General features: G+C 33.6%; 3 protein-coding genes and 1 pseudogene across 4 annotated transcripts; all 4 read right to left on the bottom strand.

The window, feature by feature from the left end:
• Positions 1–1,602: 1,602 nt before the first annotated feature.
• On the bottom strand, positions 1,603–4,965 carry LOC111313913 (F-box/kelch-repeat protein At3g61590-like). Of its 2 annotated transcripts, none has more exons than XM_022914786.2 (2): positions 4,430–4,965; positions 1,603–3,037 (listed from the first exon to the last, which is right to left on the bottom strand). In XM_022914786.2, exon 2 carries the CDS (start codon positions 3,011–3,013, stop codon positions 1,802–1,804), a length of 1,212 nt encoding a protein of 403 aa, XP_022770521.2. In that variant the 5' UTR covers positions 3,014–3,037; positions 4,430–4,965; the 3' UTR covers positions 1,603–1,801. The 2 variants fall into 2 exon arrangements, with proteins under 2 accessions (XP_022770521.2, XP_022770520.2); XM_022914785.2 differs by lacking the exon at positions 4,430–4,965 and adding an exon at positions 3,513–3,990.
• A 7,431-nt stretch (positions 4,966–12,396) lies between these two features.
• LOC149512087 (uncharacterized) lies at positions 12,397–14,475 on the bottom strand. The gene is made up of 2 exons (XM_089752192.1): positions 14,338–14,475; positions 12,397–13,052 (listed from the first exon to the last, which is right to left on the bottom strand). Exons 1-2 carry the CDS (start codon positions 14,473–14,475, stop codon positions 12,534–12,536), a joined length of 657 nt encoding a protein of 218 aa, XP_089608318.1. The 3' UTR covers positions 12,397–12,533.
• A 3,839-nt stretch (positions 14,476–18,314) lies between these two features.
• Positions 18,315–18,937, bottom strand: LOC111313029 (uncharacterized; annotated as a pseudogene).
• A 356-nt stretch (positions 18,938–19,293) lies between these two features.
• LOC111313028 (BAG family molecular chaperone regulator 6-like) lies at positions 19,294–24,590 on the bottom strand. Its single transcript, XM_089752307.1, is given in 7 exon segments — positions 19,294–19,670; positions 19,734–19,770; positions 19,842–19,988; positions 20,574–20,927; positions 20,929–21,671; positions 22,037–24,046; positions 24,461–24,590. Coding segments are annotated over 6 exon segments (3,435 nt in total). The 5' UTR covers positions 23,936–24,046; positions 24,461–24,590; the 3' UTR covers positions 19,294–19,415.
• Positions 24,591–24,993: the final 403 nt, after the last annotated feature.

Here is a 24,993-nt window from a genome sequence, read left to right as displayed (position 1 = left end):
TATTATTAAAAATATTGTGGTGAATTGATATATCTAAAATAATGCACATAAAATAATAAGGGTTGAGAGATATAAAAATAATAAAATCAATTTACTTAAAAATATATAATTTTAATCAATCACTCAATAATTAATATTTATATATCGTTTCAATTTTCTATAATCGTACGAATTATCTTCAATTTAAACGAACATATTTTTATATACATCATGCATCATACTTACGTGTACAATCTCATTTTTTTCTAATCCGCTCAAATAACATAGTCATAAAGACATTAATCTGCTGTAATTTTATGAAATATATATTTTATAAAATTTTATAATTTTATTACATTTTTTTTCATATCTAATCTTATATATTATCTATCTATCAGAAAAAAAATTTAAAATTTTTTTATAAACTTTTTATTTATAAAATAATATTTAATCGATCTTAAATAAATTTTTTATGAGATTTGAATTACTATTTAAAAAAGATACAGTTCAAAATCATTCATTTTAATAATCCAAATTAGAATGTGCAATAACCAGCTTTGCTGAAGGCAAAATCCGTAAGGCCCGCATGACATGTTAATCTTCTAGCCCTATGATATTACCCCACTGAATTATAATGGCACTGGCCACTGGGTGCCACACACCAAAAAGAAACTCGAGCTATCATTCAATTTCATCCTTTGCCCACTTGACTTAAGGCTGCGGTTAAAAGACACCAGTCTAAAACTTTGCCTAGTGATTATTACAACTGCTTTAGTGCAAATTAGATGAAGGTTCGATGTTCAAATTACTTTATCCAATTGTATCAAGAAATAATAGTATTTGTGGCAACTAGAAAACTAGATGGTTTTTCCCCGTAAAACAATCAAGAGTTATCATAAGCATTTAATTAAACCAGTGTTAGTTAAATGTGTAGGAAACAATGAAGCAGAGTTAATAATACAACACTTTGCCATTGGTTTCTCAAACTATGATACAGGTCAATAGGCAGAGAGTGTTAAAGTTTTCTGTAAATTTCATGCTGGCAGAAAAAAAATGGCATTCCCAGCTTGACAAAATGTGTGGTCCTAAGTCTAGAATCCTAGGCCTAACCAATCCCATCATGGACAACCTAATTTGAGGTGATGGAAATGCAGAAGCAGAGCAGCAGGAAGGAGAAAATGTTTGAACTCATTGGCATGGGAACCCATCTCTGAGTTCTGACTCCAAAGATGAAAGGAAAGTCTTTGTCTGAGACAGAGAAAGTTATCAATCTCCAGATATCGATTTGGGGATGGCCATACATACCAAACCAAGGAAAGGAACAAGAGACCAACCATCCCCAAAATTTGCCTCGGAGTATGAGAGATTTCTGGCCCGTTGATAATGAAATTGCCCCAAGAGGCGTGATGCTGAACACTGCCAGATAAGCTTGGCAAGATGCTACCTAAAGAGTTCAGCAAGGCTTTACTCTTTAGTGTTTGTCTTTCGTGAAAGCACCCAACATAATGAAAGATTCAGCAACTTAACTCTTAAAGTGTAGGGAAGTTTGAAGCAACCTCCAGCTTGATAGTTTAAGGACTCCGCAATTAAGAAAATTAAACTTGTATTTCTTTATGCAGTATATGCCAACGCTAAAGAATTACTAATACTTTCCATTTTCATAAATAAGCAGCTTTACTTGATGGTACATTCTGTGTACATTTTTTTTTTTGTGGAACGGAAATATCACAATAACTTAAAATAAAAGCCATTGAAAAAAAAGGAAAAGTGGGAATTTGGGACAAATTGATCAATGACACCCTCAAATCCAATAAGAAAAAAATTAAGGAGAAATTTCAAGTCTTGGTTCAAAGCAAAAACCGGTGAACAGCTGAAGGGGGAATTTCTTTGACACCGGACACTTCAGTGACCATTTCCATTGTTTCTGGTTCATGTCAAAAACAAGAAGAGCTGGTGCACCATAGCTTTGGATATATATGAGATTATCAGTACCACTACTAGCAAAAACATCATCCAACTCACCAAATCCTTGGAAAAACTTGTGGGGCATGCGAGCAACCTCTACCCAAGTCCTCCCATCAAGAACCCAGATACCAATGCCCTTAATTATATCAGGCCGATCTTGCTTCCCAATTCCTCCCACCATTACCAGCTTTTCCTTTAGGTTCATCAGACGGCCACAGGTAAGAAAGCCCGGTACTGGAATAAAACTCCTTATCAATGGGGATGATCGGCTAGAAAGATTATATGTAACTAGGCCATGCCGATTTTCTGGCGTGCCACCCCCAGTTGAGTAAATCAGAAAGTATAAAACCCCATCACAGATCACACTTTCATCTCCACCTCTCCATCCTGTCAAAACCTCAGTCAAGGAGGTTGCCCACATCATTGTTTCTGAATCATAAATATGAATTGAAAGGTCCCATTGAAAAAAATTTCCAGGAACTTGTTTAGACTTCACAATAGATATAGTATAATTGTGGGATGTCCTGTTCACTGAGATAGACAGTGCACTATAATCAGAGAATTTCAGACCAGGGGGGTCCTCAAGCTTCTTGCAATTTTTGGTGATTGGGTTGCAGATATGCAACTCGCTTCTACTGTCATTGTCCATGAAACAAACCAAGCCACATGATGAAGCAATGAACCAGTTGGAAGTCTGAATGCAGGGCAGTTCAATGCAATACCACTTTCGAAGTATTGGGTCATAAGCATAACCAACCGGATCATCAGAACTTGTAAACATAAAATACCAAGGCTTTTGTGATAGGACATGCGAAAAGTTCCATAGGAACCTTTTGGAACTGACAATCTCATGCCATCTTCTACACACAGAACCAGCTCTGAAAATGCTAGCAATGGGGAGATAAGCCAAGATACGTTCCAATAAGTCATCAGGTAGAATTAAGTCCACAGAAACCGAAGTTGTTCCTCTATTACCTTCGTCACCAAGTTCTGAGAATGAATCAACGTCACCAATGTCTTTAGACATGTCATCAATGCAATGGCTGATCCAAGAAGTCTCTCCCTCCATGATTAAGAGCTGATCAAGAAAATCCTGATAATTTAAAAAAGAAAAAAAGAATAAATTTCTTTACGAAATAGGCCAAATAGGAAAACAATGATGAGATGGGTACCTATCACCTCATAATGCCATAAATCATTAAGGAATATGAAAAACCTAGGCCTTGTCCAAAATCCAAGTACAAGTCAAAGGGCATGAAGATATATTACAAATAGGTATGGGAAATGCATGGCAAATAATTTATCTATGCCTTAGTATGAAGAGTGGTACAAAATTTAGGAGAAAAATCAGAAGGTGTTGAATGCACATTGTGCTAATTAATGTGCCTATCATGTTATTAGGATCAACTGACCGTACACACTCGAAACCCCTCAGATTATTAGGACAACAAATTTAAATAAATGATGAAAAAAAAAGTCGATTAAAATGAGACAAAATCATTATAGAAAACTAATTTGATCTCCCAACAAAAACAGATTCTCCCATTCAACAGCAAAAAACTAATTACCAATAATTGAATAGAGCATGCCCCTTTAAAATGAATGCAAAGCCTGCATAGCCTGTTTTCCTTTGCAAAAGGATATTTCCAAGTATCATAACATGAAAGAACAAAAAAGAAACCCATAACTTGAATCTTGAGAAATAAGAAAAGAACAATTCAATAAAGAACAAAAATATTTTTAGATATCTGTGATTACATGCATGCCTGTTAAGGATATTGTATCAAGTTCACACAACCAAGCAACCTTAGATGAGGCGGAAAACATCAAATTAGGACATCTAATAATCTATGTAAGAAAAATACATACTTAGAAGAAGATGCAATAAGATTAAGGAAACAAATCAGCCAACAATTAAATCAAATTTGCCCATAAGCAGATAAAGCTAGAAAATTGATTTCCAAGAGAAAGATAATATCAAAAACAGGAAAATTAATCAAAATAAATTTTAAAATTTTAAAATCTTATCATTAAATATATAAAGAAGCAAAAGAGAAAAATGTGAATCACTGATTTGTTACTTAAAAAGGAGAAAAGTATTTATAGAGAACAACATCGAAATGATATAAAAAGGAGACACTTTTTTAGCCAGATTTCTTACTAGAGCAAGAGTATTTGATCCAAAACGAGTTGTGTTCCTTTCCACTTAAAAAATAAAACAATCTTTCATGAATTTAGCAACCCCAAAAAAAAAAAGAATAAAAACCCTAAAGTGTTTTTAGAACAAATAAAATAATGTTAGGTAAAAGAAGAGAAGGATTAGGCAATCCTTACCTATCAATCAAACATCAAAACATAAAAAAACCCACATAACTAAAAAAGCAATAAACATCACCAACAAAATCAAAACATCATTAGATTACAGACAGGCAAACGGATCAATACAAAAAAGATGAAAATTTTCTCCCAAAAAATGGTCGCATACCTGTAATAAAACTGGTTCCAGGGTAACTGACCAATGGGTGTTGGTAGATTCGGACAAAGTTTCAAGCTTTAACACAAACCAAAGGAAGCTGAGCAAGGAAAAAAAGTTCAGACAGGGAAAAAACAGCTGCTCGCAGTGAAATATAAGAGTAACCCATTCTCAACGGAAGCATTTAAAGAAGATGAAACGGGAACAATATATAAAATTTTCTCTTTTTTTTTCCTTCAAATAGCAGAGAACAGTGAAATGGGTTACTCCAGATTTGGCTGATAACCAATTCCTAAGCAAAACCCATTTTAGAGAAGATAATGGTAAAGAGAGAGAGACAGAGAAGGGAGAGTTTTTTTGTTTACTGTTTCTTTTTTTATATAAACAAAAAACGACAGGTATGGAGTGAAGAGAAGGCGGTTTTTCTTTTTGTGTTTAGACTTTAGACTATAGAAAGAGATAGAGCGCGTATGCGCGCGTGGACTTTGATTTTCACCTTTTTTTTTTTTTTTTTTTTTTTGTCTTTTGGATATTTTTGTATAAAAATTGACACGAAATGAGTGTGGGATGGGTAGGAAGGGAATGAAAGTCTGAGACTTTGAGGTGTTTTTCAAGCAAGAGGTTGATTTTAATGAGAGAAAAAAAAATTCCAAAGAACGTATATATTGGGATTTTCCCACAAATCAAAAAGAAAATTATAATGCTGTCTTACTCATCAAACCCTATTTTTTTTACTTTATTTTTAATTCTTTTCTGGGCAATTTTTACTTGTATATTCCCCAATGAACATCCCTATTCTTTCATCTTCTTCATCAGTTTTCTGTTTGGGTTTTCTTCAATGTAGGCATATATACTTTACTAACCAAAACAAGTTAGCCCAAAAATATCATTCCACATGGGTTAACCTGTCTTTTTTCTTCTCTTGTTTTGCTTTTAACAGTGAAGGAACTGTCCATTGTTCTGGCTTTCCTTTTGGTTTATTGGTGGCATGGCACCATAGCCAATGAGCCTTTTAAATTTCTTTTTCTTTTTCTAAAAATTCTCTAATTTGCTTTCATCTATCACCATACTTCCTTATCCATTAAGGCTAAACACTACAAACAATTAATTAGTAGGAAAGATGAGAGAAATTATTTATTTCAAGTTTAAATCTCATTATATACGGATTTAAGTTAATTTTAAATTGAATTTATTCAGTTACTAACTGTTTTATTGAGTGATTTGTTAGTTTGATTAAGTTATTTGTTATATGATTATGATTTTTTTATATTTACAATTTCATAAAAGAACAAGTAACACCCAAGATTTTTAGATATTTTTCTGTACCCAAAATTTTTGTTGATATAAATTAAGGGTTAAAATTTTATTTGGATGCAAAATAAGGATTAATAATTTATTTTAATATAATAAAATATACAAAATTATTTGAATAAAATAATATTATTCAGAGATTTTTTTATTATTTTAATTTTATTTTTACCTCAATCGCATTAAAAAAAAATTTGAAAAAAAAAAGGCTAAAGCTTAATGTCACAAAGACAGTGAAAGAGACACGAGTAACACGAAGTCACGATAAGTCAGAAACTCTGGCCACTAATATTTTGACCATCAATAATTAAGTCGCAAAATTCAAATTTGCTTAATCAAAATGAATTCTAAATTAATGTAACAAAGTTATGCAACAATGATTTGTGTGGTTATAACATTAAAAAAAATCCCTTTCTTCTAAAAAAAAAAAAAAGAAATCTCATACGTCAGTAAGTAAGTCCAAGTACACTTATTTATAAATATTTTATACTGTGATTTAAGAAAAAAAAAGACATTTAATTAATAGTCTTTAATGGCCAATGCTGATATTAACACTATGACTTTATTGCATAAAAAAATTATAACTTTATAGTCTAATTTTTTATTTATTTATTTATTTAATGGAACATATGCCCGAGGATATGCGATCCTGAGTGTCATTTGGCATTTGCGATTATATATATTAAGGAAGGACCCCTTTTTTAGAAATCCACTTCAAAAATTAAAAAAAAATATATTTAATATTTTATTTATTTATTTATGTAAAGTCGGAAAGATATTTCCATTTCAGTGCAAAGCAAATACGTGTAGGGATATAAAAACCATTAAACATACCACTCGTGCATTAATTTTTTTTTTCTCTGACGTACGCTTTTTTTCACAAAGAATATCACAACACGAAAGATAAAAAAATGATTATATATAATTGATTTTTTTCTAGATTAGTTAATATATTATTGAAGTTATCAATTATAAATTATAAATTCGAAAGAATTTAAATATTTAATATTTTTTTAATCATATAATAAAATAAAAAATTTAAGAGTAAATTAAAAATATATATTTATTAAAATTTAAAATTATTAGATATTTTTATTTAAAATAATTATATGAATAAATTAAATTATGTTTTTTTTATTTTGATTACGTGATTAATCATTACATAAAATTAAATAATGATATAATTTTTTAAGATTTGAGAAAATTCAAGGGAATGAAAGACTCTAACGGTAAGCTTTATCTGTCATAAGGAGGAGTAATAACTATTAAGTTAAACCTTTATGGTTAATACAAAGAGTTTAAAATTTGGTAGAGTATAAAACATTATTAGAACTTATAATTGCTTCTAATTTAATTGAACTTAATACTTATTTTATGTTCTTTTTACATCTTCATGGACTATTTCTTTATTATTTTAATAACGTTGTAAAAGTAAAATATAAATTAAAAAAAATTTGTGAGTTAAATTAAGGATGAAAACTTAAGATTATCTCAATTTTAAGAAAAAATTATAGTAAATTTTGAGGCAAATAAAGATACGTGAAACCGAAAAAAAGGATAATAAAATATTACTAGTATTTAAACGGAGAGTGAAAGGACACGAAATCATTCACATCTATTTTTAATGCGAGATTCGTGACTAAGCTGTAGTAGTAGTAAAGAGAAATTTGAAAAGGGTTGGTGGTATGGGTGAGGAAAAAAAATAGAAAAAATGTAAAATTAATTTACAATTATAATATTTTGTTTGCTTTGATTTTTTTTAAAATTTTGTTTGAATTTTATTTGAATATTAAATATATACATTAAATTTGGATTAAAAATGAAAAAAATAAATTAAATTATATATTTTTTATTAGTTTATATATATTATTTTTATAAAATAAAAATAATTATTTTATATCTAAATTTATTTAAATATAATAAAAATTATATTAAAATAATATATAAAAAAATAAAATTTAAAATTTAAAAACTTAATCAATTTAATATAATTCAATTTGAATTAATTTTTAAACAAATTTTATTAAATTCATATCAAAATTTTAAATTAATAATATTATATAGTGTATAAAAATTTAAATTAACTAAAATTTAAACCAAACCATTATCATCATTGCTTGAAATTGTCAACACCACTACTCCAGCTCTCTCCAATTGAGCCATCTCAATACACATTAAATGTTTATTTGGATTTTACCATCATTTCGATGCGATTAAATTTATTGTATTATCAATTAAACATAAATGTTAACTCTAATTAAATTTATTTAGTACAAAATTTTTATTAAATTTTATTTTTTTAATCATAATTGTAAAAAATTTTTAATTATAATTATAATAATTTTTATTATTATTTTAATTTTATGATTCATCCAAATAAATTTGAAGTCAATTCTCACTGTTTATAATTTATTATAATATTTAAAAAAGTAAATAAGTTAATTAAATTGTCTGCATATTGTCTTACGTAGATTTTGTTGAGGAAATCCCATTTGAAACGAGAACCATGGACAGGATGACAGAAATACGTGTTAACCGAACATTGAAAGAGATGTTTTTAATACTAACTGGCACGGTCGATCCAGTTAGCGGGATGTAAAGTTCTTTTCATACATAAAATGATTATCAGTTCGGATTTTATTAATGGTTTATTTTAATATAATCAAATAAAAAATATATAATACTAATAATTTATAACATTTTATGCTCTGAAATTAAAACAATCCATTTATTTTTAATTAAAAAATGAAAGAAATTTATAACGGTGAAGGTAGGTAGGTAACTCTTATTTTAATCTTTTTATGAATAAGATGTTAATTTTAAATTCTTAATATATGATCATTAAACGGTTGTTTACTTAATAACATGCAATAATTTTTTTTGGGTGGGTTAATAAGCAATAATGGAGTTGGTTTGCTTACAATTGATCGATGAATTTGGAGTGAAAAAAAAAAAAAAAAACTACAAGTCAAACTAAAAGTGCTATATATTTTAAGTTTCAAAATCATGGATTTGTATTGATATGGATTTGGATTGGAGCTGAGCTGCTGACTTGACACCTGGTAGGACAACTTTTTAATTAAGTTGGCTATGTCCACCAGACACCAAAAACATGATGGGAGAAGGTACAATCATAGCAAGATAGTGGAGGCGGAGACTGATCAGATAGAGAGAAAAATGGCACCACAAACATGTAATAAGCTCAAAGAGAATTATTATTACAAACTAACTCATTGTCATGCAAATTGGGGCAGTGGGTACCTCTCTAAATGCTAATTAATCGTCTTTGATTTGACTTTAAAACTGGGAGGGCTACATGGGAAGAGGTCAGAAATGTGGAAAATTTGTCGTGTGCTTAGCAGGTTTCTCAGAAGGGGCGTACAGGCAGAACCAAATGCCACTGCCCATTGGTGGGTAGAATTTGTGGGGTCTTTCGAAAAAATGCACATCTTTGATAAAGAAATCAGCATATTAATGAATACATACAAAATATATACAACCATTATTTTTTTTTTTGTTTTGTTTTTAAAGGCATTATGTTGGGTTTGGTTGTAATCTTGTGACATGATTTGTTCGGTCACAAATGGAGTGTGTTTCAACGAGAAGATCATGAAAAGGAAGAAAACAAGTCAGGTCGCTAATTCTTGAACTAAAGTTAAAGCAGAGGGAAAATATTACTAGTAATATGCTTAAACGAATGATCAATAATTTTCCTTCGCTTACAAGCGTAGAAATCCATAATTGAACATGTGGTGGGACAAATTGGCTTCCTTTCAGATGACCAATGTTGAGTAGAATACCCATTTACTCTCTTAATTGACCATAATGGTGGTCTTATAAATTAAAAAGAAGTAGATGGTTCATGTTGTTCCTAGATCGGTGAGATTTCGGAGAGCTTGCTTGCTAAATTACAAGGTTGATGTAAAAGCTAATGATGCATGAAATATATGAAAATGAGAAGATAGATCCTCCATAACTGTCCATCATTTTTGAGTAGGATGCTGCTACTTATCTGGTTAATAAACACATAATCACATAAATCAAAATTGGTTAAAGGTAATTGATATCAATATATATCCAATTTAACCAAACAGTCATGGCTAGATAAGCCCTGCCTCGTGAGATTGGCACTAAAATGACATAAATTCCATTGTTATCCGAGTCCCTTGCCCCTTGCCGACAATGATGATCCACAAATAATCATAGGAATTGAGAAATATGGTAGCAATAAGAATTAGTTGATCTATCGGGAGATCCTTTTCATTTTGCTTTTGATTTTTATGAGATGAGATACCCATTTTATCACCCACGATAGAAAAATTATTGTCTATTGAAAGTAATATAATAAAAGATAAAAATTAAAAAATTAAATTATATAATTTTTTTTTAAAATAAAAATTAATAAATTTAAAATTAAAATATTAACATCTATTACTTTTTACATATAAAAATTAAAAAAAAAAAAAAATTTTTAACTCTTTTACCTATCTTCTGTGAATCCGTACACTAACATTATAAAATTATCATGTTGAAACCATTCATTGACGTACGGAATAATTTGTTGTGTGCTCTTTTGTCTCCGCGTAACATTATAACCTTTCATATCAAACCATTGATTCAACATCAGTGCTCATGGTTTTAAGATTATATTGTCAATTCATGATCTTTCTTGTATGTGTGCGTGTTTTTGTTTTTTAATTTCCCAGCATAATATCCTTTGCAAATGAAACCATTCATAATTTTATGCTACTATCGTCCTTTATGGCCCAGATGACCAGTAGCAATTCCATTTCCGAGTGCAAAACATTTGCATCAAGAATTATAGAGTAAATAATTAAATTATTATAAATTTAAAGTTTTATTCAATTTTGTGTAAAATTATTTTAAAAAATAAAAATAAAAATTTAATATTTGTAACTTATTTTTTTTATATTTAAATTATAATTAAAAAAATCTAAATCATGCACAACCAATAAAAGATTAAAAAGTAATTAATTAAGAAGGTTTGATAATAGATTTTTATATGTTAATGGATGAAAAATAATTCAATAGTACAAACGTATATAAAAACAGAACAATCTTAAGTTGAAGCCCTAGTGTTCTCTTTTAAATAAAAAAAAAATTACTTTTTTTTCAATAAAAGTGTAATCGAGAATAATCTTTAAATTATAATTTTTAACAAAAGTTTTATTTGATAAAAAAATGAAAAGAGGTAAAAAAAAAAATATTGATTTAATTATAAAATTTATAATTAATTTTTTACTTTATAACGTAAACATTTGATTAATAAATTTTTTTATTTTTTCTTCTTTCTATATTTTTCTACGCCTAAAAACAAAAGAATTGTAGTTAATCAAGTCCAAAACTTGCTCCAAGTGTTTTTTTTTTTTTTTTTTTATAAATAAACGAATAAACGAGTTGTAATCGAATTAATGCAGCAATGAAGGTTATAAAAATGGTAGCAAGAGAAGTTACTTACATTACATCATGGTTAAGTAAAAATGTTGGAGAAGTCAAGAAAACGATAATGTTGATGACTGATGACAGAAGGGAGACATCAGCATTCAGCATCATCGTCGGTAAAAGACACGAAACAGGGGAAAACAGGAGGATCGGCGCAAAATCCGGAGATTTCTAAGGGACAGAGACGAAGAGCCGTAGTGTCAGTTCCCGCGGATCAGATACTATGATAAGAGAGAAAAAAAATTTTCCAAAGACTGCTTCTGCCTCTCACAGTCCAATAAATGAACTCCTTTTCGATATTTGATTGGTCTGTCAGAGCCTTCATTAATCCGCTCTATTTAAAACGACTGCAATTACAACTATTTAGCAGACTCGAATCAGTAAAAAATTGAAGAACCCGACGTCGTACTCAGAGCTGGTTTGGTTACAGCCTACAGGGTTTAGGTCCTTTTGCGACCTTGTTAATGCCAGCTTGCTCTCTGTCTATGGTCACCTTCTTTGCTTTGTCACTTGTGCCATTTACCACTCATGTTCCAGCTTTTTACTAAAGTTCATAAAGCGTCATTTGTTTATTTACTAGCCGCCCACTATTTGACGCCTGCTTTGTTACCCTTCTTGTTATTGGTGCAAACTGCAACATACTTGCGCTGCGGAGTGCTGAGGGATAACCCTATTGCTATCAACACTCAGATGAACAGAATTACCTTGAGATGAGAACTTAAAAAAGAAAAAAAAAGGGCTTTGGGGCCTCATTTTACCTCGACGTGGGAAAGCTCTAACCTGAATGCGGCCAAGCGGCTAGCCTGCTGGCGCTGGGGATCCTGGCGTTCCAAGTCTCAATATGTCTGATATTTTCATGTCCAATGAGCGAGTTCTCAGCACTCATCCCAACCCATGTGTTCACCTATTTGGACTTATTAGCAGTTGTCACTACAGTACTCAACTATGGGCTACAAGCATCAAGATTTGTCAAGCCCAGCTTAAATTTGGCAGCTTAACTTGTTAGTTGATTGCTGACCCTCCCATCCCCAAGCTACTACCCTACCAAACTCGTGACTCGGAAGTCAAATTTTACATGCAGAAATAGATAACTCATTTTTATTTCTCTGTTTCGGGCCATTGCCAATGGCCCAATTGCTCCAAATGGCGAAAGCACAACCACTCACCTTTTTGAATTCATGGGTGGTCTATAGTGTATACACCACAAATCCTCTCTTCCTTTGAATGTGTACTGAAGAACCACAAGACAGACCGACGACCTAGTAAAACATACTGACGAAACAAACACTTTTGAAACATTACTAATCAAAACATACGTGATTGAATTTTTCTTTTATCAATCTTATCAAGTGAATCTTGACCGTCCATTCACTAGTTTCCCTTCATCAAAGCTTTGACTGAACATGAAGGGGCTGAGACAAGCAGCTTTCATAGGCGACAACCCCAATCCGCAAAACAATCCTCCACTGTCTAATGAAGACCTTACATGATTCGTTCTCTCCAATTCCCGAATTATCCCTTTCCACTCCTTTAAAGCAGTTCTTGTCGATGATGATGACGAAGTCGTCGAATCACAATCGTCCGATTGATCATCAGAATCACGAAACAAATTCTTGCGAGATATAGGGAGTGTAGACTTTGATTTCTTCATGCTCCGGTATGTCTTTGGATGAATGCTCTCGCCGATTAGATCACGGAAACCGATAGCGGAGACGCCGGTCATGGCCGGGACATCAGCACCGTCAAGAACTGTAACACCTGTTGCGTCTGAAGCAATAATCACAACAATACAGAAGTAATAGACAATAATCAATAATAAAAAATGTAAAAAAAATAAAACACACCAAAATTTACGTAAAAAACCCTTCAATGTAGAGAAAAAAAATCACGGACCATCAAACAAATCTTCACTATCAAATAATAGGTATACAAAATTATTTTTTAGCTAAAACTAGAGCTAATCAATAACTAGAGAAACAATTTGAGAAATCTTACCAAATAAGTGACTCAACAAATACATCATGGATTTGTTCCTAGAGAGTTTCAAACCTGATCTTCACCGTTCAGAATATAGAACTCTGAATCATAAACCTTCTGACAAGGTTCTAACTCAATTGGACCACGGATCGACTTCCGTTCAACCAACTCTTTTTTTTTTTCTCTCTGTTTTTTCTAGCTTTTCTTTTTTCTCTACTTGGTTTTCGACACACACTTAAAACAACCCCACCTCTATTTTATTAAGTAGCTAGGGCTTTGTGTAAAATGAAAGATCAAAGCTCATGGCCTTTACTTGGTCCAAAACTACTTACATGAGGTTGGACCCTATTTTCCTAACAATCTCCCCCTTCAACCCTATTAGGAGGAGATTCATCACCATAGCAGTTTCATTTGGAACTTATTTTGGCCAGAAAACTCATTCCGACCAAGTTACTGCAAAGCTCAAGCTTTTTTCTAAAAATTATCTTAGTCAACATATCTGTTACATTCTTATCAATATGGACTTTCTTCAATAGTATCTGCTGTTCTTCAATCACTGAACATAATCAATGATATCTAACATCAACGTGCTTTATTTTAGTATGGTACATGGTATTTTTACTCAAATCTAAAGCACTTAAGTTATCACAAAATATCACATACTCTTTTTGATTCAACCCCAATTCAAGAAAAAAACGTTTCATCCAAATCATTTCTTTACATGCTTCGATTGCTGCAATATACTCAGCCTCTGTAGTTGACAAAGTAACATATTTCTGAAATTTAGATTGTCAAGATACAACTCTTTCTGTAAAAGTGAACAAATACCCTGAAATAGATTTCTTACCATCAAGATCGCCTGTCATGTCAGCATCAGTAAACCCTTTTAGAACTGGTTGTGAAACTCCATAAGTCAAGCACATTTTTGAGGTACCCCTCAAATATCTAAAAATTCATTTAACTGCTTCTTAGTAAACCTTTTTTGGATTAGAAAGAAATATGCTCACTACACCAACTGCATGAGCAATGTCAGGCTTTGTACAAATCATAAGATACATTAAAGAATCGACCATAGAAGAATAAGAAATACTAGACATAGCTAGTTACTCTTTTTTAGACACTGGACAAGATTTTTTACTTAGATGAAAATGGTTGACAAATGGACTACTAACTGATTTAGCATGTTGTATGTTGAATCTATCAAGCACTCGTTTAACATACTTTTCCTGTGATAACCATAACTTTTCAGCTCTCCTATCTCGGATAATGTCCATACTAAGAATCTGTTTTGTTTGACCTAAATCCTTCATATCAAAAGACTTAGATAATTATTCTTTCAACCTATAAACCATACTAGCATATTGTCCTACAATCAACTTATCATCAACATATAATAATAGGATAATGAAGTTACCATTAAAAAATTGTTTAACATACACACAAGAATCCGCTGCTGGTCTTTTAAAGCTAAGACTCATCATAAAAGAATCAAACTTCTTGTACCACTGTCGCGAAGCTTGTTTCAAACTATACAAGTTTTTTTTCAATTTGCAAACTAAGTGCTCTTTCTCTTTTACTTCAAAACCCTCAGACTGATTCATATAAATGTCTTCCTGTAAATCATCATGCAAAAATACAGTTTTATCATCAAGTTACTCAAGCTCAAGATTCAAACTAGCTGCTAATCCCAGTACCACTCGAATAGAACTTATCTTTACTACTAGAGCAAAAATCTCATCAAAATCGATGCTTGGTTTCTGAGAAAAACCTTTTACTACCAATCGAGCTTTATACTTCACTAGTTTGTCACCATCTTTTTTCAACTTGAACACCTATTTATTCTTTAATGGCCTCTTTCTTGTTGAAAGTTTAACAAGATCATAAGTACCATTCTTTTGTAATGATTCAATCTCTTCTTTCATTACTTTTAATCAGTGCTTTCTATCCGGAGTAGCCTATACATCTTGAAAGCTTTCTGGATCCCCTTCACTGGTAATTAAAATAAAATCTGAACTTGGATACCTGGTAGATAACTTACGCTCTCTAGTAAATCTCCTGGGCTGAGACTCTACATCATTTGATGCCAAAGGTAGCTCCCTCTGTTCAACACTTTCAGGAAGAGAAGATTGCTCTCTCTGCTCAAAACTAATTGCATCTGGCTCATCATCAATTGTAGCTGGCTCATTCATATTCTCAAGTTCTGTTTCTTGTTCGTTTCCACTATCTGTGGCTCTTTCCTGTGAAATCTCTATCGGTGTTGAAACATCATACTCAATAGTAACCCATGTAGTCTTCTCATTTTTCTCAAGGTCTGCTATGGTTTTTTTTTCATGAAAGATCACATCTCTGCTTTTGACTGTCTTTCTCTTTACTGGATCTCATACCCTATAGCCAAATTTCTCATCACCATATCTTACAAACACACACTGTATAGTTTTACTGTCAAGCTTTGACCTCTGTTCTTTCAACACATGTATGAATGCTTTACACCCAAAAACTTTCAAGTGAGAGTATGAAGTATCTTTCCCTGTCCACACTATTTTTGGAATGTCAAAGCCCAAAGAAACTGATGGTGATCTGTTAAGTAAATAATAAGCCGTGTTGACTGCTTCATCCCAGAATGACTTTGATAATTTTGCCATCCTCAACATACATCTGACTTTTTTCACAATGGTGCGATTCATTCTTTCAGCTATACCATTATGCTGCGGTGTTTCTGGTTCTATCCTCTCATGCCTAATCCCATGCTTTGAGCAATACTCTTCAAAGCCTTTAGATGTGTATTTCCCACCATTATCAGTTCGAATATACTCAAGGGTAACCCTGTTATCCTTTCAACCATGACATAAAATTTTTAAAAATACTGCAGTACCTGACTTTTGTATTTCAATATATACACCCAAGTCTTACGTGAAGCATCATCAATAAAAGTAACAAAATATCTACTACCACTTAATGACTCAACCTCAATGGGACCACATACGTTAGAATAAATTAATTTCAATATATTTTCTTTTCTCTGAGAACTTTTACGAAAAGAAACTCTATGATGCTTATCAAACAAACAACAATAATTACATGAATCGAGAGACATACCTTTGATCAAGGGAATGAGAGACTGTCTTGTCAAAACTTGTAACCTTTTTTCACTCATGTGTGCCAGCCTCCTGTGCCACAAGTTTGCTGAAGCATCATTTTCAACGGTATTTACCTGATTATCATTTAATTGCATCTATGTTTTATACATTGTGCAGCATAGTTTTTTCTTTACAACTACCATAGATCCTCTGAGAAGCTTTCACTGTCCATTCTTTTATCGACTTTCATATCTCTCCTCATCAAAGACATTAATAGCAAGTAAGTGCATTCTCATATCTGAAATGTGTCTGACATCCCTCAAAGTTAACATGTAGCTTATACTAGTTTGTACAACAATATCACCAATCCCAATAATCTACGACACATTCTTGTTTCTCATCTTAGTACAATCAAAGTCTCTTACTTTGTAAGTTGAAAACAACTTTATCTTAGGAACACAATGATACGTCGCTCTTATGTCAACTATCCATTCAATACCGAGATCATTAACAGATTACAATCACCATGTGTACAAATCAAAGTAATTGAATCACTATCTAAATTCATTGCTGCAACATTACCATTATCTGAACTCTTACCTTTTTCATTTTTTCGCTTTTGCTTTAAGATTTTACAGTTTCATTTTATATGACCTGCCTTACCACAATAAAAACATTTCACTTTACCTCTAGACTTGGATCTATGTTTAAACTTACCACGATCTTTTGAGTCTTAACCTCTGTCGATGTTTCTACCTCTATTCTCTGTGACCAAAGCTTGATTCCCAAGATCTACATCTTTTCGTCTTGCTTCTTCATTAAGCATACTGTCCTTTATCATCTCCAATGTCACTTTATAATCAAGAGCTGAATTAAGAACAGTCACAACTAGAGTATTTCAGCTGTCTAACAATGAACTCAAAAGAAATAACGCATTCATTTCATCATCTATCTTAAGCTCCATAGTAGTCATCCGATTAAATATATCTTAAAAATCACTCAAGTGCTTTGTAACAGATCGTCCATCCCTGTACTGTAAAGTTACAAGCTTTTTAACAAGCATAACTTTATTCATACATATTTTTCTCTTATACAATGCTGCCAATTTTTTTCAAACAATGTGAGCATCTAACTCCTGCGCTACATGATGGAACACGTTGATATCAACCAATTTTTTGATTGTAACCAACGTCTTTCTACCTAGCTTCTTTCAGCTTTCATCTTTTATATCTGCTAGTTTAGCCGAATCACCCAATACTGGCTCATACAAAGCTTTGTAGTATAGATGATCCTCCATCATAAGTTTTCAAATTGAATAATTTGATGCCGTCAATTTTATCATGGAACCTGCATCACTCTCCATGATCTCAAACATAATTTACTTCTATCCTGGGTTGCTTCTGTATCGATGTCTCAAAATAACCCTCGCTCTGATACCATTTATTGCACCTGAAGCAATAATCATAATAATATAGAAGCAATAGACAACAATCAATAATAAAAAAACGTAGGAAAAATAAAGCACACCAAGATTTATGTGAAAAACCCTCCAGTGTAGAGGAAAAAAATCACGGATCACCAGAAAAATCTTCACTATCAAATAATAGGTATATAAAGTTCTTCTCTAGCTAAAATTAGAGCTAATCAACAACTAGAGAAACAATTGGAGAAATCTCACCAAATAAGCGACTCAACAAATACACCATGAATTTGTTCCTAGAGAGCTTTAAACCCGATCTTCTAAAACTAGAGTTCTAGTTTTAGCTCTAGCTAAAACTAAAACTAATTAACAACTAGAGAAACAATTGGAGAAATCTCATCAAATAACTGACTCAACAAATACACAATGGATTTGTTCCTAGAGAGCTTTAAACCCGATCTTCACCATTCAGAATATAGAACTCTGAATCATAAACCTCTTGACAAGGTTTCAACTCAATCGGACCATGGATCGACTTCTGTTCAACCAACTCTCCCTTTTCTTTTTTCTCTCTGCTTTTCTTAGTTTTTCTTCTTTCTCTACTTGATTTTCGACACACACTTAAAACAATTTCACCTCTATTTTATTAAGTAGCTAGGACTTTGTGTAAAATGAAAGATTAGGGCCCATAACCTTTACTTGATCCAAAATCATTTACATGACTGACCCCATTTTCTTAACAACACCAACGTTGAGATCCCCCGTGGAACCTATTGGAAGGTCGGTGGACTTCAACTGCATTGGAAGGAGGAGTATTTACAGCGTTGAAGGCAAAACCAGATCGAAGAAAATTACTGACGAGCAACCGGACCGTGCCAAGGAGGATATCGCGGAGGACAGCGACGTCGAAGATTTCAACTGATACGCTGGACGTTTCACTGGAATGAAAATCTGATGAAAACTTGAATAGGAATTTGTCATTCCAGGTAGGGTTTTCGCCGCCGACACGATCAACGCAAGTAAGGAGCTTGACGGATGAACCGATCCAAGCGAGGGCGTAGGTTTGCATGTGGCGGAGTTTACCGGATGGTTCCTTAATTCCTTGCCAGGATATTAAGGTTATCTCCAACACCTAACTGTTCTCCATCGCAGCCTCGCTCTTCTCTTTTTCAATCTTTCTTTCTCATTTTCTTGTTTTCTTTTCGTTTCCTGCGTTTAGGATTTGATCAAGAAAGGAAACAATATGGGAGGTTTCCGAGAATGGGATATTGAAGGTAAGGGTGTCGCCGCTGAGAATACCCCGACAAATATAGAGATCGAGTCGAGGAAAGGAAACGGCCATGGAATTAGAGGGAAAGTTAGTTAAAGTCGGTTATTTGTAAGTGTAAACTGTAATATTGTGTTTGCGTAGTTCGTTGGCCTGGCGCCTTGGCCAGTGTCTAGTGTTTCCTGTATTTTCAGTTTGTTTAAAAGGTAAAATGTTTAATGCAAAAAGAATTTTGCCTTTTAATCTAAACATGTCTTTGACAGAGAAAAAAGAAGATGCCATACAAAAAAATTCTCAACAAAATCAACAAATATTAATTCACAATAAGTTTTTTTTATTCCAAAAGAAAAGGGAAAAAATGTTCAACCATATTATTGATTTCATCATATAAGCACACCATCATACTCATTCTGATACAATGCAACTCAATCCTACTTGACATAGCATCCAGATATCAGATTTATGGAGAGGACAAGTCCAAAGGTCTCACATTGCAACTTCAGCGGCCCTCCCTCGGGCTCTCACATGCATGGAATAAGACGGTGCATATCTTGCTTTTCTGTACCGTGGTTTGCTCAACTTTTTGTTCCTTGACACCTTTTCCTCCGGCTCTTTCACTCTTCCAGTTAGGTTGGATATAACTGTAAGTTGATCTTTTCCAGCTTCCATGAGTTTCTCCATCATCTCCCTCAATTTCTTGTACTCTTCAATTAGCTTGTTTTCCCCTCCAATCTTAGCTAAGTCATGCTCATCATTAGGCATCTGGCTTCCAGCAGGAGGTGCAGGTAACAAATCTTTCTCTATATTTGGTTCTGAATAAGCATCTGTCTCAACGAGAACCCTCTCCTTCGCAGTCTCAGGAGGCATGTTAGTTGTTATGTCCTCACTATTCATGCATTCTTGTTCCTGGACTTCTCAGTCTCCAGCTTAATTTCTTCTTTCTCTTCAGTTTCTACTGGCTGTTGCGGTTCTTTCTTCTCCTCAAACAGCACTTCCTTTTCTTGGGTTGCAACGTTTCCAGCTACTGATTCTGAAGAGGCCTCGTGATCAGAAGGTATCGCCCCATGTGTTAGGAAAATGGGTCCAATCTCATGTAAGTAATTTTAGATCAAGTAAAGATCATAGACCTTGATCTTTTATTTTATACAAAACTTTAGTTATTTAATAAAATAGAGGTGAAATTATTTTAAGTTTGTGTTGAAAATCAAGTAGAGAATAAAAAAAAAACTAAGAAAAACAAAGAAAAAAAAAGAAAAGAGAGTTGATTAAACGAAAATTGATTCGTAATTCGATTGAATTGAAATCTTATCAGAAGATTTATGATTCAAAATTTTACATTTTAAACAGTGAAAATCAAATTTAAAGCTCTTTAAAAATAAATTCAAGGTGTATTTGTTGAATCACTTATTTGATGAGATTTCTCCGATTATTTCTCTAATTGTTGGTTAACTCTAATTTTAGTTAGAGAAAAATTTCGCATACCTATTATTTGATAGTGAAAATTTTTCTGAAAGTCCGTGATTTTTTTCCTTTATACTGAAAGATTTTTCACGTAAATCTTGATGTGTTTTATTTTTTCTGCATTTTTTATTATTGATTGTTATCTATTACTTCTGTATTATTGTAATTATTGCTTCAGGTGTAACACCACGATTATCCTCTTCCTCATGCACTTTGTCATTGTTTTCTTCACCCACTGTCGAGGGAACTTTCTCTGGTTTTAAAACAGATTCAAATTTGCTGTCATTGTTTACCTCTTTTCCTTGTGTTTGCTCCACCTCCACTTCAAGTTCAGGATCCTTGTTGAATTCATTCTGGTTCTGAACATTTACACGGATGCCTGATGTTGCCTCTAATAATTGCTCATCTGCTTGATGTTCGGTAAAACAACCTTGATTTGAAGACAATGTTTTACTTTCCCCTGTTTCATGCGTTTCACGCTTCTCAAATCCCGAAATGGCAGGTTCTTCATCAATTATTCCAAACGGCAATTCTTCCGACATCAATCTCTTGGTCTTTCTCGGTGCACCTCAAATTCTCCACTTCAGCTGGTAAAGCTGTATTGATTGGCATATTGGACTCTTTCTCACTATTGTTGTTTCCGATCTCTTTCTCCAGTTCACAAACAACATCCACTTGGTCAGTCACTTCCTTTGGCAATGACCCGAGCTTATCTTCTATTCTGTTATTATTCACAAGAATCAGATCATTCACTTCAACCACCCCAGGTTTTCCCTCTCTTGTTAGATCATTTACTTCCATGACCTCATCAGCACTGGACATTTGCTCTGGAACTGATGACAGGTTTGTACAATGCTCAACGTTGGGAGACACATCTCTATCTTGGATTATTGGTGATGTGTGACACTCAAAATCACAGGTCACTTCTGTTGTTTCATTCTCTATTTTTTCATCCAAGGCTTGGTCGACGTTGACAGGCTCTGTAGTTTCCTCATCCGCCATACGTGAAATATATTCCTGATGTCGCTCTTTGATATCGTTTCCTTCTTCATTAGCATCCTCAAAAGAGCCTATGCAAACTGCTGATACCTTTTTACTCTCCTTTTCTATGCTAGCTTTTCTACAAGCATCAACCATAGGGCGATCTGCAGATTCAGCAGTAGCCAACTCCCTAGCCTTTTCTTCGGCCCACTTGCTTGATAGAGAGTCAAGCTTTTGTTGCAGAGTCGCAAGCTCCCTTACCAATAATTTCCTTGCTTCTCTCACACTTGAGTGCAAACCCTGAAAATCAGGAACATAAACCTAGATTGAGTAAGCATATCTCAAAATGATAAGCAATCTTTATCAGTAGCTCCCATATATTGGCATTTATGAATACTTTGTATGTTTTAATAATTAATGAATTACTAATAACAGATCAAAATCTATTATTGATACATAATATGAGGTACATAATAGCAGGTAGCAGATAATATATATATATAGCTATGTGCCCAAGAAATATAACATACTGTGTATATATATATTGCTACGTGCCCAAGAAATATAACATACCGCATGGCTCATCTACAATAAAATAAATGTAGCAGATAATGCATATGAGTAATACAAGTTTTCAGCATGAAGTTAACCAGTCGTATAAATACCTGAATAGTATCCAGTTTCAAGATAAGACTCATTATTGTGTCTCCAATCAACAGTCTCTGCCTATCATCTTTGCTTAGATCAGACGACGACTCAAGAGCTTGAATATGATTTTTGACCTCATTCACTTGCTCACGGGCTTTAGCTATTAGCTTCAATTTTTTCAATGGTTCCCATTTTCTCACCTCAAATCCTCGGTAGGCAGACTGGATGAGCTTCGCTGCTTCCGTCCTTTTTATTTCTGCAATGCTTTGACCACAAGCTGATTCATCTGGATTAGTAGCTTTAATTGTGTCAGCTGCCTTCTCAACTCCCATAACTTCCTCAGAGCTTGCATCTTTGCCCTCTTCTGTTTTACTTTCATGACTATCATTTTCAGTTCTTCCTATAGTTGGTTTCCCAGACAGTTCTTGGAAGTCAATAGGTAAGTTTCCTAACACTTGAGCATGATTTGCTCCAATACATTCTCCAGCCTTGTTCTCCGTGGATCTTTCTTCCATCACCTGAATATTTTTTCTCTCCTGTCCTCCAGGTTCTACTTTATCAAGGCTACCATTCAGATTTTGTGTATTTACGGTAAAATCTTCTTTCAACCCTGGTGCAGTGGACGCCTTTGTCAATGTGTTTTCTGCTTCTCCTTTAGGAGGGCTAGGAGACCTTGAACTGCCATTACCATTTCTTTTCTTTGGCAGGGGATCAACTCTCAGACAAACAGGAGGCAACTTGGATGTTTTTGGAGGTGACAGCGATTTTCTTTTTGCTGTGGTCCCACCAAGTTCATTTTTTGCAGTGTCTTCAATGCGCTTCACACTTATATCTCTCCCTCTCTTTTCAGTCCCTTCAGACTTGTCCTTCCTGTGCACCTCCATTTGTTTTACGGGAACAAATTTTGGATTAGCAGTTTTCCCCATTGTCTCAGAAGCATTCTCATTATGAGAAATCTCTTTGTTTGATTGACGTCTGTCCATTTCAACATCATGAACAGAAGTTTGTACTGGAATAAACTCAAAACTGACTGGGGCTTGGTTAGAATGATCTGAAGCAGTTATCATCTTACTTTTATCTTGATTTTCATTCTCTTCTTGTTTCCCATCAACAGGCACCCAAAAGATAGGGAATGGAAATTGCATCATTTTGTCTTCATTCTGTTGGTTTTGTGATTTTTTCTCCCCTTCACCCTGTATCAAAGATTTCAAACCATTCATGTCAAGTGGAAACCGGCCATTCCAAACTTTTGGCTGCTGTTCAATAGGCTTCAAGCTTTTGGAAGGCTTCACATGTCAAGGTGCCTTTTCCCAGTCACTCACCTCTGGCTGATCATTACGTTTCCCATATTCCTTATTTTTCATATACTCAGGTGGAATCCACACAATTGGATATGGATAACTTCTTGGTTGAATTGGAACCACTGGATCACCTTCCTTTTTCTCAGCATCAGGCTCCTGCTCTTCAATCTTTAAACTTCTATCATTTTTCTGGTTGTAAGGATGACTAGGACACCCACAGTAATGGCAGTTTGTGTGTGCATCCTTGTCATATTCATATCTACGCTGTTCATTTGAATAGTGTGGAGGAGGGACATAATAATAAACAGGGTAACCTTCAGGAAATGTAGGATAATTTGGATAATGGTGAAATGTTGGTGGTGGTGCAAAATGAGGGTAAGGAGGCCTGAAACTATAGTAACCAGGGAAGTTGCCAAGATTGCAGCAATCATGACACGGAACAGAGTACCCATAATTGCTGCTACGAGGCCAAGATTCATACATCATGGCAGGTTTAGATGAATCCACCTTCAAGTGAGGCGGAACAGCCTCAATACCAGGGAAATAATGTTGAGGGAAAGGCGCTTGGTTTCTGTGGTGAGGATTCGAATCCACGTATCTGTAGACAGGCATCATTTTCAACAGACTTTATCAAAGCAACTGACGCCTGATATTTCTTCAGAATTTGGTGTGATAGGTTGCTCACAGGACAACCAGGGCTAACAAAAGCAAAATCACCGGATAACCCTGAAGATAGAAAAGCATGGAAACTGTCACAAACGGCAAAGAAGGGCAAATCGGTAGCCACTGAAAAATCTATCACATGAACAAAGAGTCAAAGACGTACTTATATCACTTGAATGAAATTTACATCATACTATAAACTATCCTCAACATTTCAAAGCTATAATTGAAACAGGAAATATCTGCATATGTATACTTCGGCCTAAGGGTAAAACAACATAAATTACAGAAAACTAAAAAAAAAAAAAATCCCATTTTCTAAGGAACAGTTTCCCAAGTCATGACAAGTTCATCCAGACATTTTAACCTACTTCAAACAAAAAAGTCAAAAACATTATCATTTTAGAAAAGCAAATAGAGAAGAGACGAGAAAGATTGCTTAGAGTTTATTTGATCAAAAACAAAGAAAAAATCAACCCAAACGGTTCCGCAACTCCAACTAACTCAGTTCTCGGCTCTAATCTATCCTCCAACCCAAAGGCAAGAAGTTTGCAGTAAGTTCTCGTGTTCTGTCTCATGAAATCAGATTTTGTTTGGACTAAATTCACTTTAATCTGAGAGTGAAAATGGGTTAGATTTCGCCTTTTATAGTTGCAGTGCAAAGCCAAAAACCTGATTATTGTATTATTACAACTTAAAAATCTTCCTCTCAGCTCAGTTCCAGATCTTTCGAGTGTTCCTTTCCAGCGAAATGTCTGGAGTGTCTGCCACGTGGACGTCTTCGTGATGTCATGGGTGAGGCTTTGTTGGACAAAGATTTGTCTTCTGTTCTAGCGTTTACGCCGTTATGGGATAGCTGTCGAGGATCAAGGCCTTGAATTTTTGGTTGGGCTAAAAAAGGGCCCATAGTCCAATGTTTAAAACTTTTTGGGCTTTTATTTAGGTAGTCCAACCTAAGCCCAACCTAATTCAAGGTCGGTTTTCAAATTTCCACTCACACCCATAATAGC

This window comes from Durio zibethinus, chromosome 23 (assembly GCF_047325235.1).
Source record: "Durio zibethinus cultivar Kanyao isolate XHJ-2024 chromosome 23, ASM4732523v1, whole genome shotgun sequence".
Taxonomy (NCBI): Eukaryota; Viridiplantae; Streptophyta; class Magnoliopsida; order Malvales; family Malvaceae; genus Durio; species Durio zibethinus.
The sequence above is the reverse complement of the archived record's forward strand: the minus strand, read 5'-3'. Positions and strand labels throughout refer to the sequence as shown.